Raw genomic sequence first — 23,437 nt, 5'->3', positions numbered from 1 at the left:
ATTGCCATATGTGAGAACCAAAGTCAATGGGAGAAGTTCGATTTGCTTAATGACTGTGTGATTCATTTGATGACCATGCCCCAAAAAGTTGTAAAATCAGGCACAACTCAGTTGGCCACATTGCTTAGTGATAAAAGTTCTGGTTCCTCTTGGGGTCCTAAGGCATATCTGTGTAAATCTAAGCGTTATTGATATTGCTAAATCCTAAATTCTAGGAGCAACCTGATCCCAAGAGATCTCTCTTCTTGTATATACCAATGGTGGGATTCAATTATTTTTACTACCTGGTTCTGTGAACATGGCTTGGTGGGCGTGGCAGGGGAAGGATTCTGCAAAATCCCCATTCCCTCCCCACCCCACTAACCTGCTTTCTAGCTCCATTCTCCAGTGCAGGGCAACCCAAGAAGACCCAGCCAATCAGCTGGGACTCGGAAGGCAGAGAAGAGATGGGGGCAGGGCCAGTCAGAGGTAGGATTTGCCGGTTCTCGGAACTACTCAAAATTTCTGCTACCGGTTCTCCAGAACTGGTCAGAACCTGCTGAATACCACCTCTGGTACATACCCAATTTCTCCAACTGTTCATGTGTTTTAGCCTCCAGTTCCCTAATCATCTTCGTTGCTATTCTCTCCATTCTTTCTAGAGTCTCAACAACTTTTTTATATTGTGGTGACAAAAACTGGACTCAATATTCCAAGTGTGGTCCAGTGAAGGAATTATGAAGGCATTATTTGAAGGCATTATGAAGGCATTATAAAGGCACTTCACACTTTTGATCTTCTCCTGCAAACACCTCTGACACTTTAAAACTCTGACTGGGATCAGTGAAGGAAGCTGAGAACCACAGAGGCCTTCTTTAGATGTCTTCAAAAGAAATGGGGGGAAAATGTGCATCCCACAACTTGAAGGAAACGCCAAAATATAACAAGTACAGAAATCAAGAGAAGGCAGAGCTACTCAACTCCTTTGCGGTTTAACCTTCATGACAAAGTACAGTGAGGCCTTGATTCAGGGAGACCTTGATGCTAAGGACTCTGCAGATATTGAGCCAAATTTCAGGAGTAATTTCTCTCATTTGCGTCATGATTTACATAATATGCATGCTATTATGCAAATGGCATCCTCTTGCATAAGTCACTTACTTTGACGCGAATGCTGTAATTTGGGATCATGTCTTCCCTACAAAGGATGTGATTGCCACAGTAATGTACTTTATATTTCATGGACATTTGTGAATAAAGACACTTCCTCCGGCTCAATGAGTCTGTTCAAACAACGTTGCTCTTCACCAGGAAATTGTGAAGAGGCGGATTGAACATGAAGACTGACAGAAATATCACCAGGAAATATCTATTTACTTTACTTTATATGTATATTGCCAAATAAATTATATTATGGTGTAGTCAGCTTCGTGGCAGCCTAGCTGAATCTTTATCTTTGATAATTTCCTGGAAAACTTGTAAAGTTTCCAATCATTGAAGAGCTATAGAGCAGTTCAGCCACCTGGCATTGATGCCCAGGTGTATATTAAAAAGAGGTGAATGGGCAAGCCCTTTGAAACCAGTGTGGTAATAATTTTATATTATCTGAAATAATGTAATTTAATAATCTACACACTATTAAAACTTCTCTGTCTTTTTGACTGTTTGTACTTTCAATTAGCGAAAGCGATGCATCATAAGGCAACATTTTTTGAATCAAGGCACCTCGAACTTAAAGAATGGGTAGAAAACCAGGTGGCCCAAGCTAACTCCTGTGGAATTTAAATTTCAAGGATTTTCAGAGCAATTGTATTTGCAAAACTTGTGGCTTTTGCAGCGTCACCTGAGTCAGACACAAACATATGATTATGATTTCCAACACACCCTGCCAGCTTCCCACAAGCAACGTCAATGGGGAAGCTGGCAGGAAGTCGGAAGTCGTTCCTGCTCCATTGATTTTTTGCCCACCCATGGTCATTCCTTCTCACTGTTTAGATAAGGAAATATCTCTGAAAGGATGACCCAGTGTAGTGATAGTGGCAAATATCTGTAGCTCGGATGTGGGATCTCTTTCTCCGAACATGTGGCTTGGTTTCAGAGGTGATATTCATCAGGTTCTGACCAGTTCTGGAGAACTGGTAGTGGATACTTTTGAGTAGTTTGGAGAACTGGCAAATACAACCTCTGACTGGCCCCGGCTCTGACTTTTGATCATTTTTAGTTTCCTGAGTCCCAGCTGATTGGCTGGGTCTCCTTTTGTTGCCCTGCACTGGAGAACAGGAGCTGGAAAGCAGGTTAGTGTGGTAATTTACCTAGGCTAAGGAATGAAGAATTTGCAGTGACATGTGACAAAATAAATAGATAATGAAGATATTCAGAGATTCCCCACCCCCACCCCCAAGGAACTGATGGAGCAAAAACTGAGCTGGTCTCCTTTTCATGTAACTCCTTCCCACCTCTGTTTACTTAGGACCATCAAAATAATTGATTGCAATAAAATTCCAGTCCATGGCAGGCTGGTGCACCCGGGTGGAGGAGCAGCTGCTCTGGGATGACCAAAGGTCCAGTCTTGTGACTACTGCAACTCTGGAACATGGAACTCGACTTTCCCACCAACATCAGCAAGCTACCCCAGGGCGGATTTCTCTCTCCCTCAATTGGTCTTACCTTTCAGTTCCAGCTCGTATAGCTCTACTCAAGGTAAGGTTTGCACTTGGCCAAAGGGTGGGGGCCAGTGGGTGGGCGGGCTATGTGGCGGCGCAGCCTTGTGTTCCGGCAGTGCAGCCTGGATTAATTGCTTTGGGGGACATTTCTCTGCAGACCACCAACATTTTCTCATGTACCACCAGTGATCCCCAGCCCACCAGTTGGCAACCACTGTTTTAGAGGGTCCTCAAAGCACTTGGAGGTTTATCTGTGTCTTCAGGGTCACCTGAGTAGTGCCCTGGATCCTGTGGTATGCCATTTTTCCACTGGAAATCCATTCCTACTTCCACATCATTCAAAGGGTGTTCAGTATTCAGTCAATATTCTTGATTGTTCTTGATGTTCCAGTTGGCCAAGTATAGGATGGTTAAGAGCCATCCACGCTACAGCTACTTAAATCCTACAATATTTGGGTGCTTAGATGCATCTAGGAGCAACTTGATCCCAAGAGATCTTGTATTAGACACTGTAAGGAACTTCCATTTTCCTGGTGTGATCCCAGGATCAACATCTCTATATCAATTCTTTTTATCTCGTTCTGTATATTTCTGTGTAATTATCTGCCCATTATTCCATCTTCTTGTATTATCTCCCCTACAAACATATAAGATTTTCATCTTCATTCCCAGGATATCTGTAAGCTGAATGCCTTCAGACTGAATTAATCATAAACAATCAACTTAGCTGGGTTATAAGAAAACCAAAGAAAGATCAGAGATGTCTGAACACAGGTAATTCTCAACTTATGATCATTGATTTAACGACTGTTCAAAGTTATGATGATACCGGTATAGTAAAAAAAATGATTTACGACTTTCCCATGAACTTATGACTGTCATTGCATCCCCATGGTCACATGATTTGAATCTGGACGGCTGGCAACCAGCATGTATTTAAGACGATTGTAGCATCCCATTGTCATGTGATTGCCATATGTGAGAACCAAAGTCAATGGGAGAAGTTCGATTTGCTTAATGACTGTGTGATTCATTTGATGACCATGCCCCAAAAAGTTGTAAAATCAGGCACAACTCAGTTGGCCACATTGCTTAGTGATAAAAGTTCTGGTTCCTCTTGGGGTCCTAAGGCATATCTGTGTAAATCTAAGCGTTATTGATATTGCTAAATCCTAAATTCTAGGAGCAACCTGATCCCAAGAGATCTCTCTTCTTGTATATACCAATGGTGGGATTCAATTATTTTTACTACCTGGTTCTGTGAACATGGCTTGGTGGGCGTGGCAGGGGAAGGATTCTGCAAAATCCCCATTCCCTCCCCACCCCACTAACCTGCTTTCTAGCTCCATTCTCCAGTGCAGGGCAACCCAAGAAGACCCAGCCAATCAGCTGGGACTCGGGAGGCAGAGAAGAGATGGGGGCGGGGCCAGTCAGAGGTAGGATTTGCCGGTTCTCGGAACTACTCAAAATTTCTGCTACCGGTTCTCCAGAACTGGTCAGAACCTGCTGAATACCACCTCTGGTACATACCCAATTTCTCCAACTGTTCATGTGTTTTAGCCTCCAGTTCCCTAATCATCTTCGTTGCTATTCTCTCCATTCTTTCTAGAGTCTCAACAACTTTTTTATATTGTGGTGACAAAAACTGGACTCAATATTCCAAGTGTGGTCCAGTGAAGGAATTATGAAGGCATTATTTGAAGGCATTATGAAGGCATTATAAAGGCACTTCACACTTTTGATCTTCTCCTGCAAACACCTCTGACACTTTAAAACTCTGACTGGGATCAGTGAAGGAAGCTGAGAACCACAGAGGCCTTTTTTAGATGTCTTCAAAAGAAATGGAGGGAAAATGTGCATCCCACAACTTGAAGGAAACGCCAAAATATAACAAGTACAGAAATCAAGAGAAGGCAGAGCTACTCAACTCCTTTGCGGTTTAACCTTCATGACAAAGTACAGCGAGGCCTTGATTCAGGGAGACCTTGATGCTAAGGACTCTGCAGATATTGAGCCAAATTTCAGGAGCAATTTCTCTCATTTGCGTCATGATTTACATAATGTGCATGCTATTATGCAAATGGCATCCTCTTGCATAAGTCACTTACTTTGACGCGAATGCTGTAATTTGGGATCATGTCTTCCCTACAAAGGATGTGATTGCCACAGTAATGTACTTTATATTTCATGGACATTTGTGAATAAAGACACTTCCTCCGTCAATGAGTCTGTTCAAACAACGTTGCTCTTCACCAGGAAATTGTGAAGAGGCGGATTGAACATGAAGACTGACAGAAATATCACCAGGAAATATCTATTTACTTTACTTTATATGTATATTGCCAAATAAATTATATTATGGTGTAGTCAGCTTCGTGGCAGCCTAGCTGAATCTTTATCTTTGATAATTTCCTGGAAAACTTGTAAAGTTTCCAATCATTGAAGAGCTATAGAGCAGTTCAGCCACCTGGCATTGATGCCCAGGTGTATATTAAAAAGAGGTGAATGGGCAAGCCCTTTGAAACCAGTGTGGTAATAATTTTATATTATCTGAAATAATGTAATTTAATAATCTACACACTATTAAAACTTCTCTGTCTTTTTGACTGTTTGTAACTTTCAATTAGCCGAAGCGATGCATCATAAGGCAACATTTTTTGAATCAAGGCACCTCGAACTTAAAGAATGGGTAGAAAACCCAGGTGGCCCATAACTCCTGTGGAATTTAAATTTCAAGGATTTTCAGAGCAATTGTATTTGCAAAACTTGTGGCTTTTGCAGCGTCACCACAGTCAGACACAAACATATGATTATGATTTCCAACACACCCTGCCAGCTTCCCACAAGCAACGTCAATGGGGAAGCTGGCAGGAAGTCGGAAGTCGTTCCTGCTCCATTGATTTTTTGCCCACCCATGGTCATTCCTTCTCACTGTTTAGATAAGGAAATATCTCTGAAAGGATGACCCAGTGTGTGATAGTGGCAAATATCTGTAGCTCGGGTGTGGGATTCTTTCTCCGAACATGTGGCTTGGTTTCAGAGGTGATATTCATCAGGTTCTGACCAGTTCTGGAGAACTGGTAGCGGACATTTTGAGTAGTTTGGAGAACTGGCAAATACAACCTCTGACTGGCCCCGTCCCATTTATTCTCTGCCTCCTGAGTCCCAGCTGATTGGCTGGGTCTCCTTTTGTTGCCCTGCACTGGAGAACAGAGCTGGAAAGCAGGTTAGTGGGGTTGGGAGGGAATCAAGAATTTGCAGTAACCTTTCCCCAGGAGTGAGGCAGGAATTGAGATTTTACAGTGGCCTTTCCCTGCCACATCCTCCATGCCACACCATGCCCACCAAGCCATGCCCACAGAACCGGTAGTAAAAAATGTTGAATCTCACCATTGGTTGGTTTCCAAATGTTTTGTTACCAGGCTAAGTAACATCTCCAGCGGAGTTTAGGGGATGGCAGTGTTGGTGTTCCTCTGCTAATAAGGTTCTTGTGAACAGTAACTCTTGTGATGGTGAGGTCGCATCAGGTGAGGGTCACATCTGGTCAGGATGATGTGGTCTTGTGACGGTCAGGTGTGGGTTGCGTCAAATGAGGATCTTGATCGATTTGAATTCTGAGGGGTTCATAGGCTGGTTGTAGGTCGATACGTATGTTGATGGAATTGCTTCTGTGTCGTAGCTCATCTAGTAGTACATAGTATTATATATTACGTGTTGGGTAGGGAATCCTGGGAATTGAAGTCCACAAATCTTAAAGTTGCTAAAATTGAGAAACATTAGTCTAAATAAGCAAGAGCCTTGCCTCACTCATGAACGTGGATTGAGAATTTCTGCAGTATACTCTGAGTTAGTAGCTGTGCAAACTATACACCCACTGTGATTAATTTTGGTGACTCTTTTCCTATTCCCCCTTCTCTGGGCAGCAAAAGAACTTCAACCAATTTTAAGATGGCCACAACAGATACTCCTCATAGTATCACAAGTATAGATTTGGGGAAGCTACCCTTTTGGGGACAACATAGCTTGCAGGTGGCCATGATCTTGTGGAGTCCTTGGTGGTCTTTGTGGTAGATTGTTTGCTTGCAGACATTTCATGACCTAACTAGGTAACATCATCAATGCTACTGGAGAGGTGGTCTTCTCCAGTTGGATGCATGGCAGAAGAAGAAAAGGTAATGGCATAGAGATGAAAAGACCTACAGGAAGACGGCACCAATGGGTCTCCAAGATAAGATTGGGATATTTCTCCCAGTATATTCCAATCTTTTAAAATTGTCAACGATGGTGAACATTCTGGAGGGCTCATTTAACCTTTCATCTATGTTGTGTGCTGGGTACCATTCAGTGATCATCAGGCCTTCCGTGGCAGCCAACTTGTGAGTAAGTCATCACATACAACATTTACATTTTTGACAGTATAGTGAGTTTTTGTTTTTAATTATTTATTAAACAAATTTATATAGCTGTCCAACTCATACACAGGTAACCTTGGATGGATTACAATATTTTAAAATCACAACATTAAAAAGAAAGCATATCTTCTCCACCCCGTCATAGCAGCAATACAATCAAATCAATCACTTGATCATCACTCTTCATGGACTCCAAGCCCACTGACAAAATCACTGTTTTAAGGCCTTTCAGAAAAGCAACCAGGGTCAGAGCCAACTGTACCTTTTTATATTACAGTCATTATTTTTAAATTTCTGACTAGGCATAATGTCTTGGAAATATTTATTTTTATGACAGAATGAGGCAGGCATGCAGGGGGATGGAGTGAGGTGGCAGGCTTGTGCCCACATTGGGAATTTTTAAAAGCAGGATTTTCCCAGAGGACAGGTGAGTTTGTATTTCCAGCTTCTTCATGCAAATTCATGTCCCAATATTTTCTTGACTTGTTCTCTTTATTTTTGGGTGAGGAATTTCCACATTTTAGTGCTGTCCAGCATGTAGGCAACACCCTAAAGGAACAGCAATTTTTTTATCTGTTTAAATATTACATGGCTCCTCATCAGTTTGCAGAATGAGTCAAGTGGCAAAAAAAGGAGAGTGAAATTATGCCATTTTCCAGCTTCTATTAAAAACACATTTTCATACCTTCATGGGATACACATATTTGTGTTTTTATGTATGTAGTACAATATATATGTATGTATATATGTATCTAATCTAGATCTATAGATCTAGACCTATAGACCTATATACAACTGTATAGAGAGTACTATAGTGAGTACTATATAGAGAGTACTATATATATTTGTTTTCTAACCAAAGATGCACTATCTATCTATCTATCTATCTATCTATCTATCTATCTATCATCTATCTATCTATCCATCCATCCATCTATCTATCTTTGGTTATTCGGGTTTTCTCCCGCGGAAGATTGGAAGTATCTAGGCGACATTTCAATGAAGTCTCATTCATCATCTTCAGGCTTGTGTCTTTGGCTTTGTGCTTCTCAGAGTAATGTGAGCTCGCAGCTGCTTCTTTCTTTTAACTGCTAGTGGGGGTGTGACTTGATTGGGTGGGGGTTTGTCTGTGTTCTGATTGGTTGGGGGTTTGTCTGTGTTCTGATTGGCTGGGGGGGTGTTCTGTTCAGGTGGGGCTTGGTTGTGCTCAGGTTAGTCTTAGTTGCTGGTGAGCTGTGATCCTGCTGTTTGGCTTCGCATTCGTGGTCATGCCACATCTTCATGGTGGGCGCCAGTTCACTTCGTGTATGGGTCAGAGGGGTTTGAAGTGGGTAGTGATGCAGCTGTGGTACGGCTTCTGGTCCATGGTTGTGTCTCATCTTCTGTGTGGGTGTGAGTCTGCTTTCTACGTGGAAGTGTGGTGGTAGCATCCTCTATATCAGGGATCTCCAACCTTGGCAACTTTAAGACTTGTGGACTTCAACTCCCAGAATTCCTCAGCCAACAGCTGAGGAATTCTGGGAGTTGAAGTCCACAAGTCGTAAAGTTGCCAAGGTTGGAGACCCCTGTTCTATATTGATTGGCTCCCTGTTCCCATAATCCTTAGCCAAATTGGCTGTTGCCATTGTCACTCAGTTATCCATTATGAGCCCGTGGTTCTTTTCCCAATCAGCCACTGCTCATTTTGATCACACTAACAGACATGTGGAATTAGGGAGTTGGTACCATTGAACATCATATTGCATTTGCTTCCTGATCTGTTGTAGAAAAAGATATTCCTAAAGAACTCGAGGTGGAAGAGAAAGAAGCAGAATTCCCTGCCTGCCCAAGAACTCTGCAAAATGGGACGTTTCTTGCCATTGAGTACATATTTTGAGTAGAGATAGTCCTTGACTTACAACCATTCGTTTAGTGACCATTTGAAGTTACAACAGCACTGAAAAACGTGATTTATGGCCACTTTTCACACTTACAGCAATTGCAGCATCAAAATCTGGGAACTTGGCAACTGGCCAATGTTTATATTTTATGTTTATATCTAGGACAGTTGCTGCATCCGGGTGTCATGTAATTACCTTTTGTAACCTTCCCAGCCGGTTTCTGACCAGCAAAGTCAATGGGGAAGTCAGATCTGCTTAATGATGGCATGATTCATTTAACAACTGCAGTGATTTGCTTAAGAACTGGCAAGAAAGGTCAGAAAAGGAGGCACAACTCACTTAACAACTGTCTTGCTTAGCAACAGAAACTTTTTAAACACATTAACCGAGTTGGAAGGGACCTTGTAGGTCAGTGATGGCTAACCTTTTTGTTGTCACGTGCCAAAACTGCACGCATGCGCCTGCACCCATAAGGCAATGCACATGTCACACCTCCGCACTCTACCCACCTCCCTGTGCATGCATGTGGGACCCTTCCACGCTCCACCTGCCCCCCCCGCGCATGAGCACGCATCTCCCGCATGTGCCCTACCCCACACGCATGTGCAGCAGATACCTGAAAATCAGCTGGCTGGTGGGAGGCGGGTGCGCATGCACAGTGGAACTGAGCTGGGGCAACGGCTTGCGTGCCCACAGAGATGGCTCTGTGGACCATTTCCGGCATGTGTGCCGTAGCTTTGTCATCATGGTTGTAGGACATCTAGTCCAACCCCCACACACAAGCAAGAGACTCTACACCATTTCAGACAGATGGCAGTCCAGTCTCTTCTTGAAAACCTCCAGTGATGAAGCTCCCACAACATCCAAAGGTAACTTCTGTTCCATTGGTTGATTGTTCTCCCGGTCAGAAAATGTCTCCTCATTTCCAGGTTGAATCTCTCCTTGTTCAGTTTCCATCTGTTATTTATCTTGGGCTCCATTCCATAAACTTTGGGCTCCATTGTGGTTGTAAGTCAATGACTACCTGTATGACTACTCACTATTCACTACCTGTTTCACTACTCTCTACCTGTATCACTACCCATTTATATGTACTCATACATATAAATAGATTCTACATTGGATAAAAATAGAAGAAAAGCAAGTGGTGGTGAGGGGGAGAAGTCAAAAAAAGAGACAGCCAGACAGAAAGGCTTGGCCTGAGAGCAACAATTGCAAACCCTTTGCTCCTGAAGCACACTTAACTTTGACCCAGATTGAATTTGCAACTCAGTTATGTAGAACAATCTTCCTCTTTTTTTAAAAAAAAAAAGTTATGTGTTTAGCAAGAGAATGGAGGGGATTTTTTTGGTTAGATAAAAGGATCTAAGGAAACAGAGACAACGTCCTGCAAAAAGAGAAGTGAATCCATGGACAACAATTGCATCCTGTGTTGGTCTATTTTTAAAGGCTGGTCCTGAGGTGCCAGCCCTGTCTGCAAGGAGAACTGAAGAAGCTTCCTGGATGAGAAGCGAAACATCTTCAAGGTATTGGAAAACATGTCCATCTGGGTTCGGGTCCAAATGGGAGAAGGACACTGGAAACATGGAGGTTGATTGGAAAGATGGTTTTAATGGTCAAGCAGAACCACCAAGCACATGGGTGATTCTGGGCAGCTCACCCACATAAAAGAGAGAGAGAGGGAGAGGGAGATTTATAGGCCTCTCTTAGGCCTTGCCCTTATTTGCTTGGTTGTCAAACTCCCAGGGGGCTATGCAGGGGTAACTCTTGTAGGCTGCCTTGAATCCCAGGCTTGGCTGAACCTTGTGGGGTCATGCAATCCCCCCAGGTGCCCTGTGGTGAGTTCTGTTGCCAGATGGGTAGAGGGCTAATCCTATTATGTCCCGAGGGTGAAGGTCTTTTGTTTTGTAGACAAGCTGGCCCAGGCTTTTGTCTTGTAGATAACCAAAATATCTGCTGGGGCAGGGAGCTGGGGCTGAGTTTCTGTCTTAAGATTTCTATTTCTCTTTTAGGGGAAATATTCTGCCTTTTTAAATATTTCCTAAAATATTTCATTCCACAAAGGATGTTGGAAGTTAAAACCCACCCCCTCCTAGAAAAATGAAATATTTTAGGATATATTTAAAAAGGCAGAATATTTCCCCTAAAAGAGAAGTAGAAACTCAGAGAGGCAGAAACTCAGCCCTCCCACCTTTGTTAATGGGCCATTAAGACCTAGCCCAGTCTATTCTACATAACAAAGATCTACCTCCGTCAGGCAGACCCATTTAATTGCCCCTCATTGCACCACCCACCAAGTTTCAACCAAACTTAGCACCCAGACAACCTACAGAGCTAGCTATGACCTCTGACAGCAACCAATCAGAATACGCTTCCTGTGCCCCAGAAAGTTCCAAGCCAGAGAGGGTATAAAACCCAGGGACTCTCAGTATCTCTTCCCTTTTCTTCACCCAGGATCTCCAAGGCGTGTGGTCCTGTTCATCAATAAACCTTTTTTTCCAAGCAATTTCCATGAATCTAGTGTCTTTTTCCCCACTTGGAACTGAACCCAGAATGATATTTCTTCCAACAATGAAAAACAAAGTCCAGTTACCTTTTGAAAAAAGCACCTTTGGGGCAACCATGACTTGGATGGCTGAGAATCTCCAGAGACAAGAAGGGCTTTTGATGCAGAAGATCCTGGTTTCAATTCCAAGCAGCCTCAAGAAGTGTTAAAGAAGACCTTGTAGGGAAGAGATTAAAAAAAAAACATTCAGCCTGTCTCATGCCTGCTCTGGACAGACTTTGGGCTTACTGGGTTTTTTTTTTCTCCACTCCACCCCAAGATTTATATGTTGGGGCAGGAGGCAATACAGTACTCTTGAGGAATGAGGTAACATTGAGAAATCAGCACTTTGCACACATAAATCTCTCCCAGCTTTGACTACTAGCTGCCTGGTTGTAGCAGCTTAAATCACAACCTGACTTTGGCTATTAAACCAAAGTGGAAATCTTTATTGATCAGAGATATTGTGCCTCATCTTCCAAGTGATCCTAGCTATTTCTTGTATTCTTTAGCTGGTATTTCCAACATTATTCCAAGTGGTTTTTTAATCAGGGCAACCTAGTCTACCCAAATATTTATTTTTATTTATTTTGTTTGTCAAGCATGTAGGAAAAACAAGTATGAACATAACATATAAACATAAATATAAACATAAGTATTTAAGTATATACATAATAAATGACTACGAATAAATGGGAACAGCAGGACAGGGACGGTAGGCACACTGATGCGCGTATGCATGCCCCCTTACAGACCTCTTAGGAATGGAGTGAGGTCCACAGTAGACAGTTTAAGGTTAAAGTTTTGGGGGTTTGAGGATGTAACAACAGAGTCAGGTAGTGGCCACTCTGTTGCTGAAGTCGTATTTTCTGCAGTCAAGTTTGGAGTGGTTTACTTTGAGTTTGTATCTATTGTTTGCCCGTGTATTATTGTGGTTGAAGCTGAAACAGTCGTTGACAGGTAGGACATTGTAACAGACAATTTTGTGTACTAAGATACAGATACAGATAATCAGAGTTGGAAGGGACCTTGTAGGTCATCTAGTCCAACCCCCCGCCCAAGCGGGAGACCCTACACCATTTCTGACAAATGGCAGTCCAATCTCTCCTTGAAAGTCTCAAGTGATGGCGCTCCCACAACTTCCGAGGGCAAGCTCTTCCATTAGTTGATTGTTCTCACTGTCAGAAAGTTTCTCCTTGTTTCCAGGTTAAATCTCTCCTTGTTCAGTTTCCATCCATTATTCTTTGTCTGGCCTACAGGAGCTTTAGAAAATAGCTTGACCCCTTCTTCCTTGTGGCAGCCCCTCAAATATTGGAAGACCGCTATCATGTCTCCCCTGGTCCTTCTCTTTACTAGACTAGCCAAACCCAGTTCCTGTAACCGTTCGTTGTATGTTTTAGCCTCCAGTCCCCTAATCACCCTGGTTGCTCTTCTCTGTGCTTTTTCTAGTCTCAACATCTTTTTTATAATGTGGTGACCAAAACTGGATGCAGTACTCTAGGTGTGGTCTTACTAAGGCTTTATAGAGTGGTATTAGTACTTCTCTTGATCTTGACTATATCCCTCTGTTAATACAACTTAGGACTGCATTAGCTTTTTTGGTGGCTGCTGCACATTGCTGGCTCATATTTAGCTGGTTGTCCACTAAGACTCCAAGATCCCTCTCACAGTTACTGCTATTGAGCCTGGTTTCACCCAGTCTATATGTGTACTTTTGGTTTTTCTTGCCTAAGTGTAGGACTTTACTTTTCTCTATATTGAATTTCATTTTATTAGATATGGCCCAGTGTTCTAGTCTGTCAAGAGCCATCTGGATCTTGAGCCTATCTACTAAGCTTAAGTCAGACCGTAGGCAGCGTAGTTCTAAGTTGTCCAGGTCCAAAATTTCAAGCCTGGTAGCATAATATGGGACAGAGCATACTGCTTTCGCTTTTCAGCCCCAATCCAGGACCCTTTATAATCTAAAATATAAATTAAATATAAATTTAACATTATTCCAAGTAGAATAATAATTTACAGTCTTTAACTTACAACTGGGGCCAGAATTTCTGTTGCTAAGCAAGGTTCAGTGTATTGCACCTGTTTTTACACTATTTTTTTTCTAAGTTGTTAAGCGAATCACTGCAGTTGTTGAGTGAATTATGTGGTTGTTAAATGAATCCAGCTTTCCACATCGACTTTGATTGTTGAAAGCTGGCTGGAAAGTCACAAATGACAATCGTGTGACTCTAGAACATTGCAATTGTTGTAAACACATGCTGGTTGCCAGGCACCCAAATTCTGATTACATGACCAGAAGGAGTTGATTTACCCCACCCTCCCAGATGCATTTTTAAAATCAAATTCCATCTTCGCTCAGGGCAGTCCCATAATGAAACAGTTGGAACAGCTGCTGACTTGTCACCTTTGGCTCCAAATAGCCTTTGGTTGAGATGAGATTTAAATCTCTTGCTGGCACCTTAAATCTCATCTCTTCAGTTACTGTTAGATCAGGGGTGTCAAACTTGATTTCATTGAGGTTCGCATCAGGGTTGTGTTTGACCTGGGGGAGCAGAGTGGGTGTGGCCAGCTCGACGTCATTCATGTCAGGAGCCCGATCACTCTGTGAGAGAAAATGGGCTCCCGAGCTCCATTTTCTGCTGCAACAGCCTCCTCCAACCCTCTGCCAGCCAAAACAGAGTTCAGGAGGGCTCCGTTTTCACTGGCAGAGGCACCGTGGGCCAGTTCTTTGCTGTTTCCAGAGCAGCCCCGTGGGCCAGATCTAAGCACCCTGCGGGGCCAAATCTGGCCCCCGGGCCTTGAGCTTGACACCCCTATGTTAGATTAGCTCAGTGTTTCTCATCCTTGGCCACTTGAAGACGTGTGGACTTCAACCCATTAAAGGCTGGATGGGGAGCAGCGGGCTGAAACTGAACTCTGGCAAGACAGAATGGCTCTGGGTTTGGGGTTATGTGGTCCACGGAGAATTGCCATCTTTGGTCTTGGATGGGGTAGCTCTGCCCCAGACAGACCCAGTGCGTAATCTGGGGTCTTTCCTGGACTCATGACTTCTGCTCAAGGAACAGGTGGCAATTGTGGTCTGGAGGGCCTTTGCACAATTTCAGGTTGTGCACAAGTTACGCCCTTTCCTGGACCAACAATCTCTGTTCACAGTCACTCATGTCCTACTTACCCACCATCTTGACTATTGCAATATGCTCTACATGGGGCTGCCTTTGAAAAGTATCCGGAAGCTCCAGTTGGTTCAAAATACAGCAACCCGCATGGTTTTGTGCAGGCCCAAGTATGCGTATGTGTCATCTCTCCTGCAGGAGCTGCGTTGGCTGCCAATTTGCTTCCAGGTCGAGTTCAAGGTGCTGGTTGTCACTTTAAAGCCCTACATGGCTTGGGACCAGGTACTCCGAAGGACTATCTCTCCCCAATTACATTTACCTGACCTACAAGGGCAGGGAGCCAGGGAATGTTGTGTGTCGCCTCTCCTACAGAGGTACATCTGGCGGGACCCGGAAGAAGGGCCTTCTCCATGGTAACTCCCACCTTTTGGAGCATCATCCCTGAAGAGAGTAGACTGGCTCCCACTTTGACCCTTTTTCACAAGGCCCCGAAGGTCTGGTTTTGCCAATGGACCTGGGAAACCCAGAGTGGGATGGAGTGCATCAGATGGCTCATTTGACTGATTGCTGTCACCAGGGGGAATGGGAGGGTGTTATTATTTATATTGATGCATATTGGGATTTTCTTTTTTTGTAAGCTGCACAGAGTCACTAAGTGTGAATGGGCAGCCATATACATTTTCTAAATAAATACATAAACTCCCAGAATTCGTGGCTTGCTGGGGAATTATGGGAGTTTTAAGTCTACATATTTCAAGTTGTTAAGTTTCAAAAACACTGGAGAAGGTCTTATAGTTTGTTCCCCATTACTCACTGGGTCTAATGGCAGAATTATCTAATGTTTATCAAGTGGCCCTTCCTGCTTTTCAAAGGAAACAGGATATTTTTGTTGTTGTTTGAGTCATTAAGTCAGGCCTGAACTTCTATGACCCCACCCCAGAGCACAAGATATCAGCCTTCCCCGCCGCCATCCTCCATTGTGTTCCGGAGTTTGCCCAAACCCATGCCCACACTGCATTGAAGACACTTTCTATCCATCTCATCCTCTGCTGTCTTTTTGCCTTCCATCTTTCCCAGCATCAGGGTCTTTTCCAATGAGTCTTCTATTCTCCTTTGGTGGCCAAAGTATTTGAGTTTCAGCTTTGGAATCTGTCCTTCCAAAGAACAGTCAGAACTGATTTCTTTTAGGATTGAGTGATTGGATCTCCTTGCAGTCCAAGGGATTCTCAAGAGTCTTCTCCAGCACCACAGTTCAAGAGCATCAGTTCTTTAGTGCTCAGCCTTCCTTGAAGTCCAACTCTCACAGCCATATTGGGAAAATCATAGCTTCGACTATACAAACCAAACAGGATATAAGAAGATTAAATGGACAACAAATGTCCAGGTACCTTGACATGAAGTTGCAGCTTCGATGCAAAAGCAGCTCCATGTTTCTCTGATTCTATGGTACTACTACATTACTCTGTGTGAGCCAAATTATTTCTGATTCAACCATGGGAAATTTGAAAGCCCAGCTAAGCAAGGTTTTTCTGTTGCAATGTTTTGCAATGTTGAGTTTGTGGGTAGTTTGGTTTCCCCTTTGTCAGGAACTCTTACCTCACCTCATCACGTTCCAGCTCCTGAACTCAAGGTAACAATGACGCACTCATATACCCATCCTCACCTCAATGATAGTCAACTTCAGTTCTGAGAAAACTTCTACGTTAAGGTGCTCAGTCCTAACATTGGAATTGGCCACAAAGTTGAGCCCCAAATTTCCATTGCTAAGCAAGACAGTTGTTAAGGGGTATTTGCCCCATTTTGCGATCTTTCTTACCATACTTGTTAATTTGTTTAATCAGTGATTTGTTAAATCACTGCAGTTGTAGATTTGGTAACAGGGTTGTTAAGTGAAACTGGCTTTCCCACTGATTTTGCTTGTCAGAAGATTGCAAGAGGGGATCACATAACCTCAGGACACTGCAATTGTCATAAATACATGCCAGTTGCCAAGCATCTGGCATGCAAGCTGCCAAAAAAGCCAACACAGTTCTAGGCTGCATTAACAGAGGGATAGAATCAAGATCATATGACATGTTAATTCCACTTTATAATGCCTTGGTAAGGCCACACTTGGAATACTGCATTCAGTTTTGGTCACCACGATGTAAAAAAGATGTTGAGACTTTAGAGTGCAGAGAAGAGCAACAAAGATGATTACGGAACTAAACATATAAAAAACGGTTGCTGGAATTGGGTATGTCTAGTTCAATGAAGGATTAGGGGTGATATGAATATGATAGCCCTGTTCCAATATTTCAGGAGTTGCCACAAAGAAGGAGTCAAGCTATTCTCCACACTACCTGAGGGCAGGACAAGAAGCAATGGTGGAAACTAATCAAGAAGAGAGGCAACCTAGAAGTAAGGAGAAATTTCCTGATAGTTAGAACAATTAACCAGTGGAACGGCTCACCTCCAGAAGTTGTGGGTGCTCCAACACCAGAGGTTTTTAAGAAGAGATTGGACAGCTATTTGTCTGAAATGGTACAGGGTTGGACTAGAAGACCTCCAAGGTTCCTTCCAAGTCTCTTATTCTGTTCTGTTCTGTTCTGTTCTGTTCTGTTCTGTTCTGCTCTATTCTATTCTGTTCTGTTCTGTTCTGTTCTGTTCTGTTCTGTTCTAATTCTATTCTACATTTTGATCAGGCGACAATGGGAATTCTGCAATTGTCTTGGTGTGATCAATGGCCACAAGTCATTTTTTTCAGTGCCATTGCACTTTTGAACGAAACGAAAGGTTGTAAGTCAAGGATTACCTATACTTATACCCCTTGACTTACAACTGGTTGCTCAGCAACAATTTGAAGTTACAGCAGACAACCCCCCGCCTAATAGAGGTCACGTTAGGGAAACAAAAGCAAGCTGCTTAGCTGGTATGTCACACACTGGGAACCCAGAAGAAGCCACCATTTTCCAAGGAGTCACAATTTAATGTGGCCACTCCGAAAATGGTGGCTGCTTCCAGGATCGTGCCACGTGGCCAAGCAACAAAGCAGCTTGCTTTGCTTTCCTAACACAAACTCTGGAGCTCCTGAGCTCTTCAAAAAGTAAGTGTGTGATGGGTGGGTGAGGAGACGTGAGGAGGAAGGTGAGGGCCTCAAAGGATGGGAAGCAGAGCATAGGATGCCTCAGGGAGTAAGCTGAGGCCTTGGGAGGCCCAGGACAGGACACACCCTGCTCTGTTTAGAGAGAGATCTTTGAAAGGTAAGTGCACAATGGGTAATGCAGGGTGAGGAGGATGTGGGGCCTGGTGGAGTAGAAAGCAGCCCAAGGCCTGCAGGCACTCTGAGAGGGAGCAAGCAGACAGGGTAGGTACTTCAAGGGATGGTTGAGGCCTTGTGAAGCCGAGGGCAAGTCCTGCACTAGGCCTCTCAGGACTCTCTGGATCCCCTGAATCATCTTGCTCTTCATTTATAGAACTTTGAAAGGTCAGGGTGAAAAGATGGATGCCAAGTGAGAAAACAGTGGAAGGGTAGAAAACAGACTCAAGGCTTGCAGGAAGTAGAGCACAGGGTGCCTCAGGGTGGGGGAAGCCTTGTGCTGGAAGAAAAATCTAGTCCGGTTCCAATCCGGGAGAAAAACACTGGAAATAAAATGGAGGCTGGCTGCAAGCAAAGGAGGTCTCTGTTTATTTGGTTTCCATAAACTTCAGTGACAGCAGCATGTTTTTGTGATGGCTGACAAAATGGTTGGGTGAGTGGATAGATTTTTATAGGGTTCTGGGGTTTTGTGATTGAGATGCTCCAGGGGATTATGCATTGTAGTGAGCCTTGTGTCTTTTGCTATTTCAGTGGTGGTGGGTTAATCCTATTGTCTCCTGAAGGTCATGTCCTGTCCTTACAATTTGGGTGGGGGAATGTAAATTCTTAATCCCAACAGCTCAAGCTTTCTGTGGGAACTGGGGCTGAAGGTATTTTGTTTATGAATAGGATAGCCTGGCTTTTTTAATAGTACAAAATATCCATCTTTAAAGACTTGAGGCTTCTGTTTGAGATTGTGACAGGAAGACAGGCTGCTTTCTGCCTTTGTTAAGATTTTTCTCCATTTCTCCTTTGGGGGAATACAGTATTCTGCTGCTTTAAATATTCCCCCAAATATTTAATTCCTTAGGAGGGAAGGGGCTTCTCACATTTGGGGCACCCATGGCAACACCTGTGTTAAACCACCTAGTTCCTCCCCCATCCTCCACTTAATGACCCACAAGTTTGTTTAACAATTGCATCAGAAATGCAACAGGGATAAAGGGTCACAGGTGAGTGGGATGGTCATGCGGATGCTTCACTTAACAGCAAGCATGACTTTTGACTGTAATGGGGAGGCTCCATTATAATCGTGAGTCCAGGACTTTGTTAGTTGCATCTTTGCTCACTTGATGTAGATTGTTTGCACTCTAGAAAAATGGCAAAAACCTGCAAGAAGTCAAAATTGCCTGGACTGATCCCAACTTCCCTCTGTTTTTGCTATTGTTGTCACAATAACTATGGCTTGAGGTATGGAAAAAAGAGCTTGGCTGAGAAAATGTCAACGTTATTTTTCAATTTTACAGCTCACAGTGGCTTTTAGACAGCATCTGATGGCGAGTTTGCAGCAGGATAGCTTCCTCTCATGCCACTAGATTGCTTTGCAAACATCCAGCAAAGGCACACCGTATATACTGAGAAAAACAGAAAGGAAGGGACTACGTTTTTGTTCCTTTTTTATTTGGTTGTCATCACTGAGGTCAGTTAGGTCTGCACCAAACTCCCAAACAGAAGTGAAACGAGAGGGTAAGGATGGGACACAATGAGGATACAGTACTAAACACTATAAAGTTCCAGCATTTTCTGCAAATCGATAGATTTTTAGTTTGGGGTGGAATTGCATAAGACAGAATCTTAATAAGTAAAAGATTAGAAATGGATTTCTGAATAAATCAGTGCAATCAGTACAGGGAATCCTCGACTTGAGACCATTCCTTTAGCAGCAGTTTGTCAGTTGCCTATGATGACTGGGGAATTCAAGCAACTGACTTGAGGTTGTTTCTCATTTTTAAAATAGACTCAGTTCCCAGTTCCCCTTTACTCACTTACTTATTTTTACTTATTTTTCCCACCCTGATGTTTGTGGGGCCAGGTTTTTCATTCATTTGTTCATTCATTTTGGGATGGGCAGAAGATGGATTGATTCATTTCTCTCCTCAACTTGATTTCCCAGCAAATTACATAAGTCAATTGAAAATTTCTGGGCAAGCATCTTAATTCAGCTGAGAAACTGAAATTAATGGAAAACTTTCCTAGCAGAATCTGGTTTGGGACATCCCCTGATGCCTTAGATGTGCCTTCAGTAGCTCTTCTTCTCTAGGAATTATTAATTCCAACGTGTTTGTTGCAGTATAAATATATTTTTTTAAATCATCAGCAGGCTCTTATCTCAAGGCTGTTCACTTAGCTGGATGCGCCAATGCCATTTCTTTTTAAACATTTTAGAGCTGCCTTTGTTTTGCCATCTCAGGATTCTCAGAAAATATGCAGATTTTTTGCAGGCAGCCTGTGGCAAACCATCAACATTTTAATTTGAAGAAACAAAAGAAAAATGCTGCCAAATAAATTGGTGAAGTATGGAAGGTGATCAAACGATGAATCCATAAAAACAAGATTTTCCTTCAGAAGCCCTACAGATTTTCATGGAAGTAATTTCATAGAATTGGTGTTTTAGTCTGAAGCGCTTTTCTGGAGGTGGGGGGGGGGGAGGGGTAGCCATTAAGCCATTTTGCTCCCTCAAATCCTCAATCAATCTCAGTTGCATAATTGTGAAAATCAGAAGCATCTTTTCTCAGCCAGAAATGCAAACATATGTAACCCTCAAAATAAATGTTAATTCAATTTCTTTTAAAAAGCAAAAATCACAAGGTATCAGCTAGCAACTTTTGTGGTTTCTAATAAAATTTGTTAGTCTGAAAAGTTAGGTGCTGGCAGATTCCTTCTAATTTTTGGCTACCAGAAAAAAAACACAAAAAAAACCCTCAACCACAATTCTCCTTAAGAATGTTAAATTTGAGTTCAATCCAGATCTTGGGAGCAATTTAAGTAAGTATGTAACTATGCGAGTGATTAAATTCAGGTTTAGCAGACATTTGGATTGAATGGACAATCCTCATGAATAGTCTATTGAGATGTTATTACATGAGATTTAATGCAGACCATTAATACCAGTTTGTTAACACTCTCTGGTGTTGTCCTAAAGGTGCTTTTCAAAAGGCAACTGGACTTCGTTGGGTGTTTTTTTCCTTGAAAGCGTTTCGCTTTTCATCCAAGAGGCTTCTTCCAAACTTGGATGAGAAGCAAAATGCTTTCAAGGAAAAAAAACCCCAAGAAAGTCCAGTTATCTTTGAAAAGCACCTTTGGGACAACTGTGATCTGGTTGACTGAGAATCACCATAGAAACTCTCTGGTTTTATTCCTTGTTAAACTCTAGAAAGATGCCAATCTACACCACCATGACCCAGTTGTTCTTATTACTCTCCAGCTTTCCTTTATCTGAATAAAGTCTTCAGATATTCATAAAAACATGTTCATAAAACCCACTCAGAATGACCCTCTTCCAGTCAAATACAAAAACAAATCAAAATTTCACCTAAAACATCAAATGATCAGACAGAAAAGAAGATAAAGCAGTTTTAAAATCCTATCTTGACTGTTCTCTGGGAGATTTTTCTCCATATCTGAGATGATCAGTGATAAATAATTGTATGAAGATGCAATCCACTTGTCTAGCAGTCTCTGAAGTTGGACTTCCAAGCAGACGGTTGGGATTCTGACATTAGTAACTTTTTTTTCTCCCTTCTTGCTTTTTTAGCCTGCTAATTCATGACCTGACCGAATTTGTATTGCGGCATCTTCATCAGACAGCTTGGATCCTTTCCCAAAAAAGAGCCTCAGCTTTGTTCCTCTTAGGATAAGGAACTGCAGCAGAGGATGGCCCCAAAGCGAAGGGGAAAAGTTTGGATAAGTTCAACATATTTGAGCAGGTTGGTTCAAGATCAAATAATTTTATTTTGGTTTGGTCCTTGAGTCAATGTTAAGTCCTGGCAATTGTGGGTTTCTTGGCAAGATTTAGAAGTGTTTTGCCATTGCTGGCATCCCAGGACTAAAAGGGAGTGACTGGCCCAAAGTCCTCTAGCTCCGGGGTCACCAACCTTTTGGACCTCAGGGACCACCAGACTCCTTATTTTAAATCTCGTGGACCAGAGACCCTGCGAAAATCCCAAACAAAGTCTGTAGGAAAATTGCCTACCCCATTTTCGTACTGATCAATCATTATTTATTTGGGATTACAGGATACCGTCTCTAGCTCCATTCTCAGGGGGAGAGAGAGAGAGACACTTTTGGCTTCATGCAAGGAAAGCAGCAGAAGCAGCAGAAGTCTTTCTTTCTCTCCCCAAACTCTGCCAGAATGGCGCAGCCTCTTGGAGCAGGACGCCTTGCAGGGTCCCAAAGAGAAAGGGGGAGAGAAAGAAAGACTTTTGCTTGCATTCTGTCAAAAGCAGAAGAAAGAAGAGGAAAGAAGCAGCCTGGTGGCCAGGCCAGGCATGTGAGGCGAGTGGGGCAAGTTCCCCCCTCGACCCTTTCCCCCTCCCCTCACTACCTCGTGTTGTTCGCAATGCAAGCGACGCAAACCTTGTGTTCCCAAGGGCCATGTGGGCGGCACAGCCTTGTGTTCCCACGCAGCCTGGATTAATTGCTTTGGGCGGGGGGTGCTTTGGGGGTGACATTTCTCTGAGGACCACCAAAATTTTCTTGCGGACCACCAATGATCCCCGGCCTACTGGTTGGCGACTACTGCCGTAGCTGGCTTTGTGTCTGAAGTGGGACTAGAACTTTCTGGCCTGGTGGTTTGTTTAACTAAACTCTCCCATTGCCCTTATTCTTCACTCCTACATAGACAAGTCCCTGCAGTTTTCTTGGCAAGTGTCTATAGAGATTCTCAGTCGTCCAGGTCATGGTTGTCCCAAAGGTCCTTTTTTTTTCCCAAGAGGCAACTGGACTTTCTGGTTTTTCTTTGAAGATGTTTCGCTTCTCATCCAAGAAGCTTCTTCAGCTCTGAATAAGCTTCTTGGATGAGAAGCAAAACGTCTTCAAAGAAAAACCAGAAAGTCCAGTTGTCCCTTGAAAAAAAAAATCACCTTTGGGATTTTCTTGGCAAGGTTTTTCAGAATTGGTTTGCCATTGACCTTGCTCCGAAGGCAGGACAAAAATTCATGATCTCCCAGTTTCTAGACTAATGTCTTAACGCCAGATTGGCTCTCATGAAGTTAGGTTTCCATGTGAAATTTATCTCCTATGTCAAATTGGCTCTATTATTTCACACAGTATAGAAGCATATGAATAATATAATATAATATAATATAATATAATATAATATAATATAATATAATATAATATAATATAATATAATATAATATAATATAATATAGTAGATATAAAATTGAGACCTTGCAACATTCAATAATAAATGAAAGGGGCTGTGTGGCTAAGCCAATAGTTTAAGCTGAGGTTATTAAATTAGATTTAAACCAGAGATGGGGTACCATCGCCCCTCCAAATTTTAGATTCCATTACTCAACAGTTCCTGATCCAGTTGGCCAAGGATAATTGGAAGCAGAGTCCAATAACATCTGGAAAGTCACACTAGTTACATGTCAGTCAGATTGTCTAGTTACATGTCAGTCAGATTAACTGGTCACTATGGGATAACCAGACATACCATGATTTGTGGGGCAGTAATTTTGGGGACAGTGCGGGCCGCTCAGTCTTTCAGCAAAAGGATCA

At 42.7% G+C, this 23,437-nt stretch overlaps 1 protein-coding gene across 4 annotated transcripts in view; it reads left to right on the top strand.

Annotated features, from left to right (window-relative positions):
• Nucleotides 1-21,545, top strand: part of LYRM9 (LYR motif containing 9) — a 47,876-nt gene extending 26,331 nt beyond the window's left edge. The window contains exon 6 of one of the 4 annotated variants that reach the window (XR_015742019.1): nucleotides 642-1,594. Coding sequence is in view for 3 of the 4 variants with exons in the window: in XM_087925917.1 (XP_087782043.1) it covers nucleotides 642-671 (30 nt within the window). In the remaining variant the exon portion in view is untranslated. Of the gene's footprint in view, nucleotides 1-641; nucleotides 1,595-21,464 lie in introns of those variants that run through there. The other 3 variants (XM_087925935.1, XM_087925917.1, XM_087925912.1) reach the window with 3 other exon arrangements.
• Nucleotides 21,546-23,437: the final 1,892 nt, after the last annotated feature.

Source organism: Pseudonaja textilis, chromosome 1 (assembly GCF_049901715.1).
Source record: "Pseudonaja textilis isolate UNSWEBS1 chromosome 1, rPseTex1.2, whole genome shotgun sequence".
Classification (NCBI taxonomy): Eukaryota; Metazoa; Chordata; class Lepidosauria; order Squamata; family Elapidae; genus Pseudonaja; species Pseudonaja textilis.
Note: the sequence above shows the minus strand (reverse complement) of the source record. Positions and strands in the feature narration are given on the sequence as shown.